This window comes from Mesocricetus auratus, unplaced genomic scaffold (assembly GCF_017639785.1).
Source record: "Mesocricetus auratus isolate SY011 unplaced genomic scaffold, BCM_Maur_2.0 Super-Scaffold_100003, whole genome shotgun sequence".
NCBI classification, from domain to species: Eukaryota; Metazoa; Chordata; class Mammalia; order Rodentia; family Cricetidae; genus Mesocricetus; species Mesocricetus auratus.
The window spans coordinates 22,910,155-22,927,284 of record NW_024429188.1 but is presented as its reverse complement, the minus strand read 5'-3'; the positions used below and the strand labels follow the sequence as shown (position 1 = coordinate 22,927,284).

Sequence of the window (17,130 nt, the reverse complement as noted above, 5' to 3'; positions counted from 1 at the left end):
GTACTATAAGTCATGGTCCTATAATCATAATAGACTTTTCACAGAGTTCAGAGGGTAAGGTAATTTTACTAGTTTCCTGATGGTATAAAGGTAAGAGACACAGGTCTATAAGATACAAGGAAATGAGGCTTTTAAAAGCTCTGTGATCAAAGCTACTCCAGCCAAGTATGTCTTCAAAGACTTTGCAGTGACTGACATTAGTAACCAAGGCAAGGGGATCCATTTTGTAATTTGTTCCCCTCCCCACTGAGGGCAGCAAGGAATTTGTAGTAAGTTTTTAGTTTAATAAATTTAAATTGATTGAATTCCTAAATTAAATTATTCTGTGTTCTGTTTTATATGGTCCCTTAATGATTAAACCAAAGTCTGCATTTTGCTTCCTGGCAGTCATTAATCAGTAACTAGCAAAATAAGACTCACATTTGTTCAAATGTGAAACTGACAAACAAACTGAAAGAATTTAAGATATTTACACATTTTAAAGATTAATACATTTTAGTAATTTAGCCAGTTTCCTAGGAATTACATTAAATCAAAGTACTTTGACCATATTTGCAACACTTAAAAAACCCACAAAACAATAAAGTGAAACTGGCTAACCCTAAACTCAACCAATATAAAAAATTTTTTGAGATAGGATCTCAATACGTAGCCCAAGCTAACCTCAAACTTGTGGTTCTCCTGTCTCAGCTTCCCAAATACTAGGGTTACAAGCACTTCTATCACTTGGGGTTTAGTGCCAATTAGGCCTGTAGTAATGTATACATTTTCATTCCTAACTTTGGTAATTTAAGTCTTCTTTTTTCCTATCTTAGTCTTGGTAGATGTTCATCAATATGTTAAAAGATATCTCAAGCTATTTATTACACGGCCTTACTTTTTCCCCATATTCAGCTGCATTGAGTTTCCTCTTTACTAAGTCTTCTTTCTGCTTTTATGGGGAGACAGCACCTTGATATGTAGACCAGGCTCGCCTAAAACTTGCAATCCTAATGCCTGTACTTCCCAAGTGTTGTGGTTACAGGCATGCAACACTATGTCCAGTGAATCCCAATTGTTTTTGTCTATGGGCCTCTAAGACACATCAACATACCCTTTGGGTCCATAAATCCTCATGCCCATACTTTTTAATGAAGGAAAATAGGTTGTTTATACCAATGCAGTAATACTTTATAGGTACTGCTACATATGGGTGATTCACAGTGTCATTCTCAGACAACTATGGTAAAACACGAATTACTACATATTAGAGGATAAAGTGATTAATGTAAAGTAAACCAAAATTTATGGTAACCAACTATACTCATAATTTATAATAGGAAAGAACAGCAACTAAAACAATCAGTAATTTAAAAAAAATCTAATGATTTCTTCTGAAAACCATGTAAATTAGAATGATCTACACTTGTGCCTTGTTACTTTTTGGCCTGGTTTCTTGGACACCAGGTTTACTGGTGTTAAATGTATAGTAACTCTATCATTTAATAAATATATCATTTTAAGATTATTCAACTTGTAATTTAAAATTATCTAGTATGGGACTGGAGGGAGAGGGTTCAGTGATTAAGAACACTTACTGCTCTTACACAGGACCCAGGTTCTGTTCCCAGCACCAACTTTAGGTGGCTTATAATGATCTGCAACTCCAGTTCTAATGATTGTGGGCAATTTGCACACATGCAGGCAAAATACACACACACACACACACACACACACACACACACACACACACACTGCCAAATAAATCATGTTCTGAAGGCTAACAGAATCATAGAAGTGTATATAATATATAAATAAGTCTTATTCAGTTGTGTCTATGAAATTTCAAAAAAAAGCAATACCTAGTCATAACTGATAATGTTGTATTTCATTTCTGCTATTTTGAAACTCTATTATTTGGCACATACATATGTAAGGCTGAAATTACTAGTTGTCCATAAAAATCAAAGAAGGATTTTCACTTCTGGGTCAAACCCAAAGCACCAACACATTTTTGCTAGGGACACAGCTCAGCAGAAGTGAACTATTGACAGACATGTTACATAGGTCTGACTGTTGTGTGAGACTTTGTCAGTGCTACTATGATTTGGCAAAGTAAATATTTAATTTTGAAATAACCAATTAGCCCACATAAACATGTCACAATGTATTGAAGCCATTTTCTAGGTGAATAAATTCAAAATTGGGTAAAATTAGTTCTAAACAGTAGTTGGCTCACAGATTGCTTCTTTGCACTTATATTAATTGTTCTCTTGTTTTAGTTCATGTGATCCTGAAACATTATAGTTAAATAAGAGAGCTCCTAGGCAAACCAACCTTAATAATTTCAGATAACGTAATAATTGATGTTTATATTCTGATTATAGAAAATGATAGTCTTGCCTTCCCCATTAGATGGTAAACTTCCCAAGTGAAAATGTCTTTATTCATCTAAAGATAGGTATTTTGGATTTAACTGTGATACTTTTTGGTTGTGAGCCTAGCCTTAATGGCTGATCCAATCCTCCATTCCTCAACTCTTGATACTTTCTATATGTATGTAAAATGAATAGTCTCTGTTCCTTTTAGTGCTGCAAACTGAAAAAGAACCAACAATGCCAATATCATAGGGTCATTTTGAGGACTCGACAATTGTGCGCATATTTCTGGCATGGACTTGTCATGTTATCAGGAAATATTAGGTAATATTTAATTATAGAAGTGATACTTATCAACCTTTTCTATTCTATCATTCTTGAGATTATGGTTTACATTTATAGATAGCTGTCACTACTAGAATTGCTACCTTTCTGATAAAGTTATACTACTTTTGGAGAGTTATTAAAATACTGATGAAGAAATGGAAGACTGATGTTCAAATTTCAGTTCCACCATGTAATAACTTTAATATATGTGTCTCAGTTTGCTAACACCAGTCTTCTTCATTGGTTACTGAAGATTAATTAATTAATACTTATAAAGTGCTAGGCAGCGTGTCCCTTTTCAAGTTAATTGATAACTTAAAAATAAACAAAAAGTCTTAACACCTCTCCAGTGACTTTTTTTACTAGTTTTTTAAAATTAATTTTTATTTAAATTAAAACAATCTTATTTTATATACCAATTCCAGTTCCCTCTCCCTCCCCTTCTCCCATCCCCTCCACAGTCTCCCCATCCCACCCCCCCATCCACTCCTCAGGGAGGGTGAGGCCTCCCATGGGGAATCATCAAAGTCTGTCACATCATTTGGGGCAGGATCCAGGCCATCCTCCATGTGTCTAGGCTGAGCAAGTATCCCTCCACAGGGAATAGGCTCCGAAAGCCAATTTTTGAACTAGGTATAAATACAAGTTTCACTGCCAGAGGCCCTATAGACTGCCCAGGACCCCCAGCTGACACCCACGTTCAGGGGGCCTGGGTCAGTCTTACGCTGGTTCCTCAGTTGTCAGACTGGGGTCCATGAGCTCCCACTTGCTCAGGTCAGCTGTTTCTATGGGTTTCCCCAGCATGGTCCTGACCTCTTTGCTCATCACTCCTCGTTCTCTACAACAGGATTCTAGGAGTTGGGCTAAGCGCTTAGCTATGAATCTCTGCTTCTGCTTCCATCAGCTACTGGATGAAGAATCTATGATGACATTTAAGGTAGTCATCAATCTCATCATAGGGGAAGGGCAGCCTCTCCACTACTGATTAGATTCTTAGGTGGGGTCATCCTTATGGATCCCTGGAGATTTCCCTAGGGCCAGATTTCCAATTAAGCCCATAAAGGCTCCCTCTACTACGATATTTCTTTCCTTGCTCTCCTTCTCTGTTCTTCCCCCAACTCAACCTATCTGATGACTTTTTAACTCTACAAAATATTTCCTCACAAATTATCAGAATGGATAAACCTGCTTATTACAAATAATGTAACAGCTAAATGTTTTCACTTACATCTTAAAATACTAAGATAAATTACAGAAATGTTGGGGAAATATGGTAACAGATTTTTTCAACACCTACTCAAAATCTGTTAATAAACTTTTAAAAAATCATATTATGAAAGTATACCAGCATGGTGCATGGATATCCAATCATATTTTGTTCATTCTGGTATCTCTGTGTGTAGATTGAAAAATAATTGATAAATTTGTTGCAGTTTTAATGAGACAGCATACTGTTGTTCACATATTGTACTAAGCAAAAATGTACACCGTCCTTTACTTTTTTAAAAGTTACTCCAGTAGGTTCTTGATCTGCCTCACTAAATAATGCCCTTTTGAAAGGTGGCACCAAATTCTTCTTCTAAAACACTGAAAGATGAGATTTAGGGCAATCCAATTATTCTTTATCTTCATAAAGGCTTTTTGCAACGTTTGGATTTCATACATACATTCACTACTATTTGCCTTTTCTTTGTGTGCTGTGAGGTCAGTTCACAACCTCTCATTTTCAGACAGAGAACTGGCCTATTTTACCTACAAGTAAAACTGGTGTTAGGAATGAAAAAGAATGTTTAGCTGATGAGATAGACATAGTGGAATCTCTCTAATCAGAAGGCCAAGAAGAGAAGAAAGCAAGGACTTGCCGGAACTGAATCTCTGCACTAGAGCATAAAAGGTATGGTGTGAGGGAATTAATCTGGTTGCCTTCCCTGGGACTGTAATAGGATCTGTTTCCAAGTGGAAAATATTGAGAAGGGCACTGACATTCCAATTCACAGTCACTTCCTTACTGATGGAATTATTCACCACAACTTAACAAGGTATGATATTACTATAAAATGCTGATAAAATCCTTACATCAAATTAACATTTTATCTAAATTGGAATGCAACATCTTTAGACTTCATGGAATTAGTACTATAGCAGAAACAGTGACCTGTGAAACTCAATGTTCAAACTTCCCCGTAAGTCTTATTGTATAAAAAACACCCATGTTATCCAAAGAATCAGGAAAAATGAAGATAACCATTTTATCACTAAGTAACATATTGATACCTGAGCCTGTGTTTTCAAGAAACTATAACATAAAGAAAAAAACCTTTCATTTTAAAATGAGCCTGTATAAATGAAGTTTCTTTACAAGGTTTTTGGTCTTCCTCAATAAGTAATGAATAATCTTTGGACAAGGGGCAACACTTTCTCCTCCTAGGTAACACACAATATTCTTAGCATTTTGGCTTGCCTTTTATTGCCTACTCGTTCTCTTTGTTGTTTCTCTAGTATACACAAGTCTGTGCATGTATGACAGAATGGAACACACTGTATATATAAATGTGTTTGATCGATCCCCACTCTTCTAAGGCTAAACCCAAACTCTCTACCAGCTAATCTCCTCTGAATCAAAGTGGCCTCTTGCTCCCTCTCCAGTTTCATCTCCAATTACCAATTTTGCTCTTGAATAGGCTGCCTGTCCCTCATCTTGAGATCTTTGTTCAGGCTGTTAATTATAATTGGAACCAGACTCTAGAGGAAGTTCAGTGATTAGATGGCTGTTCTGAGTTGTGATGATAACAAAAGTAGCCCCATTCACAGGTTATCAAAGAATACTGTTTTTATGTTACCTTTAGATGTTGCTGGAAAGAATAATATGATTTTCAGCTATTTAATGGGTTTAGATAGGACAATTTAGTCTCCTGTAGAGGAAGAGACATGGGGATATGGACCTGGGGGGAAGGAAAGTGGGCACTGAAGCTAACAGAACCCCAATCCACAGAAAGGAAATTTTTTTTCTAATCTAGATTTATGAGAATAGGAATGCTAATTTAAGATGGTAACCCCAAGAAACAGTTCATATAAAGTTCTTTTTTTTTCTTTTTTCTTTTGGTTTTACGAGACAGGGTTTCTCTGTATTGTTTTGGAGGCTGTCGGTCCAGCCCTGCCTCGAACTCACAAAGATCTGCCTGCCTCTACCTCCCGAGTGATGGGATTAAAGGTGTGTGCCACCACTGCCTGGCTCAAATATAAAGTTCTTAACTCTTTTACACCTTGTATTCTTAGATGGTATACCTTTTTAACAATATGGTAGATTTGATACTTTAAGCATTAAGTTCCAGTTCTCTAACTACTAATTAAAGATATTACATGTTTTTCAAGGTTTCTTATTGAATTTAAGTTTACCAATAAGGCTAGACTACCTGTCTAGCAAGCTATAGAGATCTTCCTGTCTCCATGGTTCCTCTGTACTAGGGTTATAGGTGTGTATTGCCATGCTTGAATTTTATGTGGGTACAGGGATCTGGACTCTGGTCCCCATTGTTGTACAACAATTATTTCAGTAGTGACTGAGCTATCTCCCCAGTCATGTTTAGTCAGTTTTCCATGGTTAAATGGAAGTGGAAGCTATGGCTCTGTTACTAAAACAAACTCTATTTAGCCCAAGCTGTATGGGAATGACTAACAAGACTTTCAGTTTCCACATGGCTAGTACTCTGGTTTCTCATAATCCATCTGGGATGGAATTAATGGTCCTGCCTTTGACCTTACAAGTGATGCTATTTCATTAGAAAACTGTCACATGCCAATTTGATCATGTTTTCAGCCCCAAATTCTTCAATAAGCTCTTTATTACTCTACATTTGTAGGTGCATATACTGACTCTTCATCATATAACAAACTAGAAATTCTGAAACTCATGGAGTCATCTGGGACATGTCATATCACACATTTGTGATGATCAGCATTTATATTCTCATTAAAATATCATTACTCATTAATTTTTCACTCTTGGCTCAACTGCTGCCCATGATGAAGCTTCTTATTTTCCCTGAAGAATAGGGTAACTTTTCTTGTGTCTATGCTTTTTGGCATCCTCCCATACATAAGTTCAATTATGATGGAAATCTCAGCATATCTACCCCATAGAATGCTGTGCTTTTCCATGTGCATGTGTGTATGCGCTCACTTGTGTGCATATGTGCACATGTGGAAGCTGAAGTTCGACTTCGGTTGTTTTCTTCTACCACTCCTCGTCTGCCATATTTGTAAACATACATACATACATACATACATTTATTTAGTGTGCTTGGTGTTTGTTGTGCACATATGTCTGTGTATCAAGTTATGTGCCTGGTGCTTGTATAGGCCAGAAGAGACTGTTGAAAGCCCTGGAACTGGAGTTACGGAAGGTTGTGACCATTCATCTTGTGACTAGTGCTCTTAAACATGGAGATATCTTTCTAGGCCCTTCACCTTACTTTTGAGAGAAGGTCACCCACAGAACATGGAACAGCTGATTCAGCTGGGTTGGTTAAGCAGTGAGTTGTGAGTATTCTTCTGTCTCTACTTTCCCAGCACTAGGATTACTAGATTATGTGATTACAAATGCCACTATGCCTAACTTTACCTGTGTGCTGGAAATCTGAACTCAGTCCTCACACTTGTGCAACAAACACATTTCCAACTGGATCATCTCCCTAGGCCGAATGGTGTGTTGTGTCTTTCCATTTTAATAGCACATAGTGGGTGCTCCTTTTAAAGTAGAAGCATGAAATATTCAACATTCTATCTCTAATCTGGATTTCTGGAGCTGCTCAAGTACTATGTATCGACATACGAATGAGTAATTACCTAATTACTTTTCTCTATCAATATCATGCCTATTAAATTATTTCACTAAAATAAAGGTTGCCACTAAATAGGAATACATTGATCATATGAGCTGCAAAACAAATCAATCCTAAATAATTTTAAGGTCAATTTCTAACGTTAGCCTATTATAAAAATCTTGCAAAGGGAAAAAAATCTGGATTTCATCAACAAAAGTAATTTGCCTTCCGAGAAAGGCTGTATGAAAGAGCTTTTTCTTTTACTTACATGATACAGTGTGGTTTCTGGCACTGGTGTGCCCATGATGTCTTGTCTCAACGCATCCATTTGCAAACTAGGTAGCAACGAGTAGTGAGTTGGGCTATTACTCTTATCACCCTTCTTTTTTGACTTCTTCCCTGTGTCTTTTTTGCTGTTTCTCTGAAACATGTATTCTTCTTGAGCAATTTTTTCATTGCTCATATATCGAAGAAGAGAGTTTTCTACATAAAAAGAGAAATACAGTGATATAAATATGCAAATATCTGAAATGTACCATTCTTTCAAAATTGTGCTATAAGATTTTATTTCATTACTTTAACTTGATTTAACTTACTATATATATGCATATATATATATATACACACACATTGACAACAGAGTGGGACTTAATTCTTTGGAACTATAAGGCAACAATATATAGCCTTTGTATTATTTCTCCTGGTTTTAATTCTGGAGTAACCACATCAAAATCACCTTCAGAACTTAAATTTTAAGCTCTGTATGGGTGGAACTTACAATTTGTAGCAAGTTCCAAAGGAAAATTACTCCTAAACCTTGATGACAAATAATAGTCTACAATATTTTAGGTAACATTCTTAGAAGTTAAAACCCATGTTACAAACTTAGTTTATAGAATCTTTCCTTAAATTAGTAGTAAATTAGTGGTTAATATAAAAATTTCATACAGGATATCACTATTATAAGAAGTCCTAAAGAATATCTTAGAGATGGCCTACGATAAGCATTTAAATTTTTCTTGATTTATACAATAAAACTAATGAGATTAGATATAGAAGCTTGGAAAATGGAATTAATATATGTATGTGAAGGAACCTGACAGTTTACTTTAACTTCTTAACATTTTGAAATGCTCACTCCTCAAAACAAGGGTTAAGGAGACTTACAAAGCAGACCTTTATGCTTGCTTGTCCATGTGGTCTGGATGTTTTAGAGTTCATTAGAAATAATAAGTAAATGGGTCAACTATACCATAAAGGAAGCTTAGTTTCTAGAACAGTTCTGGTTTTGTTGTCCATCTACAATTTGTACTCTCTCTTTCCAAAGCTGGGCCCATCATATCCAAACTTGGTTAAAGTCTACTAAGCTATGAAGGTTTGACTTGGTTAAAGTCTACTAAGCTATGAAGGTTTGATTTGGTTAAAGTCTACTAAGCTATGAAGGTTTGACTTGGTTAAAGTCTACTAAGCTATGAAGGTTTGACTTGGTTAAAGTCTACTAAGCTATGAAGGTTTGACTTGGTTAAAGTCTACTAAGCTATGAAGGTTTGACTTGCTCCTTATTGCTCACCTCAGCAACAGGCTACGTGAATGTAAAAACTTACTTTGGGTAGATACTTCAAAAGTAGCCCACTCCCATGTAAAAGAATAACACTGAATAGCAAACAACAGAAAAAGCACAAAGTACCTGTTCTCCCTTTTTTATATGGTTTCAGTAAAGAGTCACTGACCCAGTTTCCATTCTACATTTGTTTTAAACCTATGTGCTTCAATGCTCATTATGCGGTTTTACCATATGAGGTTTCGTGAATGAAGTGAGATGCACTGCTGATTAACTGGGACTGAAGACAAAATTGTTTTTCTATTTATTGAACTTAAATGAATTCTTTTATGCAGTTTCACACTTCTGACCTTGTTTTCAAAATATTACCTTTCAGTTTACAAACTTATTCATCTTTCTCTGTGTAATTATCTGCCTAGAGTCTCTTAGAAGGCATTCATATAAGATACCTATTACTAATGGGTCAAGACAGTCAAATGTTGGTTTGATTTCACTTAGTTTCTGCTGAAGCCATAATAATCTATTTAAAGAACATTTAATTTTGCTTATTGTTAAAATAACCCATCCTACACTGAAATTCTAGAACACTTACCTCTTCTACTATCTCTCTTCATCTTATTTGGATCTTCATAGTCCCCCACCCAATTATATTCGACTGGCATAGATATAGGTCGTAGCTTGCCTAAACACAGAGAACAAAGTTCACATCACATTGTTTTTCTTCGCCAGGTAGGCTTATACTTATACTGATTTTCAGCTACAGTATACAAAACACACTCTCATATGCAACATTACGGTTGGCACGTGTGGATGAAGAATATGTGTGTTTTGAGCCAGAAGGTGAAACTGCCTCTAAGAACTGTCCAGATAATACTACTTTAAATTACTTTTTATAGATAATAAAGAATACTCCATGTTTGCTCTGTTGGGAGTCCTGGATATTAAGGGTATATAATCTTTTACAAAAAAGATCACAGCTTCCATATTTCTTTTCATTTTAGTAATAGATTTCAGTCTTACTCCCTAATGTCTATGAATCTATGTCTTTACTATTCACTTCTAAGGTAACAGACTTTTGCATTTAACCTTATTTTTAGGAAATTAACCTACTGTCTCTGGTATATTATCACAAACTAACTTATATTTTTCTAAATCATAGCACCATGCATTTGGATTCTACCATGCCTACCAATATGGGGATTCTGTTTCACTGCCTATAGTTAAATCCAGACGTGCTTATTTTGATATAATAAGCTTGTGTAGTTTACAGAATCAAGTATTCACTTCTTTGTCCATTTTCCTTCTGGGTCTTTATATTCAGTGAAAACAACTTTAATTTAGCAAGCAGCAGTCCTAGCAAAGACTTTAAATATAACACCCTAGTATAGCAGTAATCAACTATTTTGTTCAACTTCAATTTCCTGAAGCACAGAATAGCCAATGAAAATGAAATTACCAAAAAGTTTAAAAAAGATACATCTGACAAGAGGCAATAGTTTAATAAATTCTGAATCAATGAAAACCAGAAATTTACACAGGCTCGGAACATAAAAGATACTAAGATAATCATAACAATAAAATTGCATAAACTCACAAACTATATGGCACATGCTTTCTAAGAGTTTTATAAGTACTGTATCACTAAATCCTTATGCTTATGAGTATTTACATTTTACCATGAGGAAACTGAGACCAGTTAAGTAATATGCTCAAGGAAACACATCTGGTAAATGCCTAATATAAGGATTCAAATCAAGGCATATGAATACCAGTTGTGACATAATTTTGGGTAGCATTACCCGCTGTCAAAGTACACTTAATACATTTCTAATACATTTCATACAGAACTGCAAATTCAGCAATCCTCTCCCTTTTAATCTTTCAGTTACCCTCTTGCCTCTCTTCACTGTATGAATTCAATTCCATTTGTCACTTAATTAGCATGTGGTAATTATGAAACTATGAGGTTTCATTCTGTCTCTACACATGTAGATAGTACATTTAGATCACATCTACTGTTCATTACTCTTATCTTCCTTTCTCCTTCTTCTGTGTCCCTAGAAATCACCCTTTTACTTTCATGTATTTCTTTTATGTACCACCCAAAAAATTAAGAGCTGTTGTGTGAGATTTTAATCTAGTTTTAAGAAAAATCTACTAACTCTACACCTTCGAATTATCTGTACAGATATAATTTCTTTAGTATGATTTGCTAGGTTATTTTAAAGTCTGAGCATAAACCAGACATGATAAATTAAGGGAACAACAATGTGGTATTATTTAAATTTTCAAGGTGTACAACTACAATGGTCACTTATGATTTTAACATTCTTATGTATTTTATCTCTGCTCCTTTTTCACAGAATGAATGAGTGAGATGATGTAGTTCAATATATTCTGTCCATCAAAGGTAGGGTAAGCACGTGAGGAGAAGCCTTTAAAACAGTGCCTATTCCATTGTTTTATGGATAAATTCCCCAAATTCTCAATTTTGTAATTGCTACACTTTTCAAAATACCCACAACTCATTCTTTTATAATTAGTTTTAAATATATATTCCATTTTAGTATGCACACCAAACTAAAGCAGCTAATAGCACCTTTACACATCATCAAAACATCTTTTGAAAAGCAAAAGATCTAATAAATAAGGATTATTCATTTACAATTAACGGCAACCCTCTCCAAATGGGACATGATTTTCTAATATTAAGACTACAGATAACTATAGAATACTTTAAAATGATGTATCTAAATTATTTACTGTATTTTGATGCAAAATTACTACTCAATGGAATGCAAAAAATAAGTTACTAAAAATTTAAAAAACTGTACATTGTGTAATCTCATGCCTGTAATTCCAGTACTTGGGTGGTATATGAAGGAAGAAATTATTATTTAAAGAGATAATTGCTTTTTAACACTACTGCACATAATTGCTTACAAATGTTCTTATTAGGTGACATTAGAAATACTAGAATGCCATTTATGTTATCTTAACATCTTTCCTGATACCTTTGGTGTATACACAATGTTTATTATACTATATTGTTGCTGTCCACTTATATCTTTCTTTACTTCCACGAAGGAAACAGATGTTACATATCTGTGCTATGACTGCCCTTTGCAGGTTCAGAGATGGGAATCATGAGATTTTTGTTTGTTGGGTGTTAGAGTGAAAGGGTGCCAGATATTAAGGAAATCACAAATTATCAGATTGTTTATTTGATCTCATTCCCTCTCACTTTAAAGGCATTAAAGAGGATGCCTTAAAGCTACCATTGTTGCCCTATAAACCTACCAAGACATCACTTTGCTCACTTTCTCTACTTCATAAAAATTGCCATTAGAAAGCTGCTTTGGGTGGACAACCTCCAATTCTTCTCCATCTCCTGTCTGAATGCTCCCTTTGCCTTACTACTCCACCAAAACAGCTACTACCAAGGCCACTAGGACTCCCACATTACTAACATGAACTCAGTTCAGACCATTTCACTTTTCTGATGTGTCTGCAGCATAGGTGGTGGATTATTCTTTCTCTGAAATACCTGCCCAACCAGGACTCAGTCTCTGCCTGGATTTACTCTCTTCTCTCTGTAAATTCACATGTATCATTCAGAGCAAAGCAAAGACACCCATTTCTTCTGTGACCTAAAACTTGTTAATTTCTTCTCCTGGGCCTTCATGATATACTAATTTTGTTCTAATAAGTATTTAGTTGCATGATTTATGTATTCATTTTAGGGGAATTAATATAAATTCATGGGCAAAAACACACTTCTTTGTTGTGGTGTATTTGTCTTGTGGTATCCACATAATCTGAATACTGCCTTAAATGCAGCAATTGCTTTGTACTTTTAAACATCTTGTTAAAAAGCAAAGCCTAAGTGTTTCCTTCATGCTCTGGACCACCAAGGCTCTAAATCATATCTTAGTTTTTGTATTTTCATAGTTTTATTCTTTTTCTGTCTTTCTCATTCATCCAAGGTAATATATCAACCCAGCCCACCCACTTCAATTGGAAACATTTTAAAAGATTTTTATTTATGTGTCTGTGTGAGAGCCTTCATTTGCATAAAGGTGGGTGTGCCCGTGGATGTTCGAACAGGGTACTGGGCCTTCTGGAACTTGAGATACAGGTTGTAGTGAGCATTCTACATTGGTGTTGGGACAGAGCTCAGGTCCTCTGGAAGAGCACAAGTGCTCTGAACCACTTTGTGCAAGAAAAAAAGCCAAAAGAGCTTTATAAAGCTGCTGGGTAGTCAAGTCAGAACTACAAGTCCTATTTCCTGATTTATCTTCTAAAAACACTTCCATGGGTAGCAAGTCTGTTGGAACACAAATGAGCTGCTTCCTTTTCCAATTTTATCATTGCCCCTTCTCTTCCTCCATGCACAAATCATTAAGTTTCAGGATAATAAAGTGCACCTGTGAAGCAATAGTCCTTTCATAGTTGGCAAAAGTTAAAAAAAAACCTGCAGTGAAACTCTCCAAAAGTCTGACATACTACTTAATTCTCACAGGAAAGATTTTTTTTAGAGTCTGAAAGTTACATATATACACATCTGTTCTAAATATTTTAGCCAATAGTTTGGTGAAAACGAGTATAGTAAGGAATGCTTAGGCTATAAGCTTCCTATATACACCCATCAAACCACTCACATACCAGACACAAAAATTACTTTCAGATGGTTGACTGCATTTCTAAGAAAACATCCTGGGGTTATTTAAGGTAGAGAACCACACATTTGAAGAGGAAGAAAAACTGAATTAAATGGAAAGTTAGTAATTTTTTGAAGGAGAATGAAAATGTATCTGAATCTAATAAAGTAAGAGTAAGTGCTTTAATCTTTAATGTTACAGCTAAAATGTTTGATTTTAGGTAAAAGATCTTGAGAAAAATTGACTTGTAAGTATTTCAATGGGTTGATTATTTCAGAATGGTTTATAATAACAATTATAAAGAATAAAAACCCAATATCAACTTTGAATTTGTTATGAAGTATATATATATATATATACATATATATATATGTTTCATTATTGAGAAACAAAAAACAATTGAGATATCTTTTCCAAAAATAAGTCACATTTCATTATGCCATGTTCAGTTGATATCCCTGGGAGGCCTGGGAAATGGATGAGCAGTGGCTCTGGGGGAGAGCGGAGGAGTGTGGAGCTGGAAAGAGTGGAGAGAGGAGAGGATGAGTTCTGGATGTATTGTATTGTTTTCCTACTGCTTTATAAAAGTGGTCTATACTTTAAATAGGGAATAATGTAAGCGAAGCAGTGTTAAAAATCGTATGGTTATTTTAATGCTAGATTACTATGTTATTTTTAAAATCAAATTACCTTTTATAAAGGTAGTTCTACCAAGAGAAGGGACGTGTGTGTGTGTGTGTGTGTGTGTGTGTGTGTGTGTGTGTGTATAATTAACATGAGTTTGTCATATAGTTAGATGAATCTGACAAGTCAGTATTTCTTATCTGAAATTTTGCTGTTGTGCAGCAACAATCATATGAGAGTTGTGAAAGGAATGAGGAAGCATTAGGATATTTTAAATACTAGGTGCCAGAAGAATTCTGGGCCCTCCTTTGAATATTGTAGAGCGCATAAAACAAGGTTTTAATAAAATACATCGGCCTCTTGCTAAAAACAGCTTTAATACAGACTTGAACAAGAAAGAGAACATGGACATGCAATGTTATTTGTTTAAATGTACACACGTCATACATTAACTACAAATTAAAACAATTAAAAAAACCTTCGTGAAACGAAATATGGAAAACCCTACCAATATGCAGAAGGCAGTAACATTTCCTCATGGAAAGTGAAAAGATGACCAATTTTAGATTCACATTTAAAAACAAATGGCATCCTATAATAATTTTTACATTTAGTTATATTAATCTCTTTGAAATCATATTTTTCAAGTTAGTGAGAAAGTTAGGTAAAAACTTTTAAAAATCTTTAATTTCTTATGATTTTGCAAATATGAAGTCCATGATGTGACAATTTCCTATTGTTATCCCAGTGCTTTCCCCAACACATCAAAATGCTTCAGTAATGGATCACTAAATAGCACAAATAAAAAATTCAATTTGTGTTCCTTCTGAAACAATTGGTAACAAATATGATTTGTATAGCTTTTGCTTAACTGTCTTTATAGTGAGTCTGCAACTCCTAGACACACTGTGACGCTTATATGAAGAGCTAATGAAGAGTCAGCACATGCCCTGAATAAAGCTCTGTGCTTGAAGCTCTCTGTCTTAGAACAATGGAGAGTATATTGGCATTGCAGGGTATGCGATCCATAAAACAATGACAGGTTGTCACATTGAGACTTTTAATTTTTTGGACATTGTTTTAATTATTTATAGTAATGTATGTGATAGTCATTGTCATAAACAGGATGACTTTTAGCCACCTGTTCTTGAAAAACATTAAATACAACACTTGATATTTTCTATTAAGGATTTATTTTCTTCTATGAATTCTAGAATTTTTTTAACAATAATATCAGTAATTCTGCAAGTATAGAGTATAGGATACCATGCACTGATCTATTTGTTTTTACTTTGCTTTGGAATTTTTCACAAATACAATTTATCCTATAAATATATTCTATCTGATTTTTTCTGAAATATAGAAATGAATGAAGACATCTAACAAGGCTACCGTGGGACAGGCTACAACTTTTCTAGAAGGTTGGATCTTAAAATGCAAAGAAATTTCTGTTATTGATACCAACTATTTGGGGTATTTAAGCTGAATTGCAAGCCTTTCAGTTGTTCCCAAATGTGCTCTATTAAGCATTTATTCCACTGGAAAGTTAATGCTATTTTGTGACCCAAAGAAACAAAGACTTGATGTTCAAATACAGTGAGGAAACACTGGTTATAATCCAAATGAAACAAGATATTCAAAGCTGTTTGCATTTATTAATCTACAAAAGGAATATAAAATATGCAGATATCCAAGTCTTATTTACCCACTTTTCTTTAATGGACTTTCAAAACCAGGGATCTAAAGAAAATACTCAAGAAAATGTTAGATTACTTAGTCCACATTTGTGATCTGAAAGCTAACACTAACAGCTCTATATGTTAGCTACTGCTTCTTGTTACATTTTCAATAGGAGGAAATGCAGTCTAATTTCAACCAGAGTAATAATGTATCAATGTCCTGCTCCAGAGAATGTCATGGTTAGTTTATTTGTTTATCTTGTGGCAGAATACATAATTACAAACAGTTATAATCACACACTATTTTTGTTCAGAGAATATGCTAATCATGAATAAATTTAGGTATATATTTCCAGAGGGAAATTTTCCTAGGTTCTTTTAACCAAAAAAACAAGACAATGATATCTGTATTACATAAGGTTTCTAACTTTGGTTTTTGCAGTATCTTTTTCTGTAGATTCTTAGGGTGGTCAAAATTGCTCACCAACAGCATTCTGGACATTTTTATGGTTGGACACTATCTAGTACCTTTCAGGGATGCAGAGCAGCAATTTTATCTTCTATTTGACCCACTGGGTACATCCTGTCATGCTTTGTTGATGCCTATGGGAGACCTGCCCCTTTTTGAATGGAAATGGAAGAGGCATGGATGAGGGGGTAGAGGGGAGGTGGGGCCAGGGTACAGGAGGAGAGGAGGGAGGGGAAACTATGAGATGCAAAATAAATGAAAATTTTAATTAATAAAAATATGACATTAAAAAAGACCCTGAATCCTTTATTCTGCCATGATTTAACCTCACACCCCTCAAAATAGCTAAGAAATTGCCAAATGTCCTCTGATGGGTAGGGCTGCCTCTAGATGAGAATTGTTAAGTTATTTTCTATTCTTGGCTTCTCCATTCTGTGTGTACAGGGAGCACCATGTGATGTCATGTGAAGGCTTTTTATTCTTCTGATAAGTGAACTAAATAACCAATCTGGCACAGCTATCTTTACAGTTTTCCCTATATATTAACGTGCTATTAAAAGTTTCCCTTTCTTTACTACTTTATCTAATTGCTGTTTCCTTGAATTCTTTCAGAATAATCCTTTCTTTCA

At 34.9% G+C, this 17,130-nt stretch overlaps 1 protein-coding gene across 5 annotated transcripts in view; it reads right to left on the bottom strand.

Annotated features, from left to right (window-relative positions):
- Cnksr2 (connector enhancer of kinase suppressor of Ras 2) overlaps positions 1–17,130 on the bottom strand; it is a 222,923-nt gene that overhangs the window by 66,747 nt on the left and 139,046 nt on the right. For 3 of the 5 annotated variants that reach the window (XM_005074246.4, XM_005074248.4, XM_005074249.4), the window contains 2 exons: positions 9,661–9,750; positions 7,776–7,990 (listed from right to left, as the gene is read on the bottom strand). In XM_005074246.4, the coding sequence (XP_005074303.1) occupies positions 7,776–7,990; positions 9,661–9,750 (305 nt within the window). The remainder of the gene's footprint in view (positions 1–7,775; positions 7,991–9,660; positions 9,751–17,130) is intronic. The other 2 variants (XM_005074247.4, XM_021229609.2) reach the window with 1 other exon arrangement.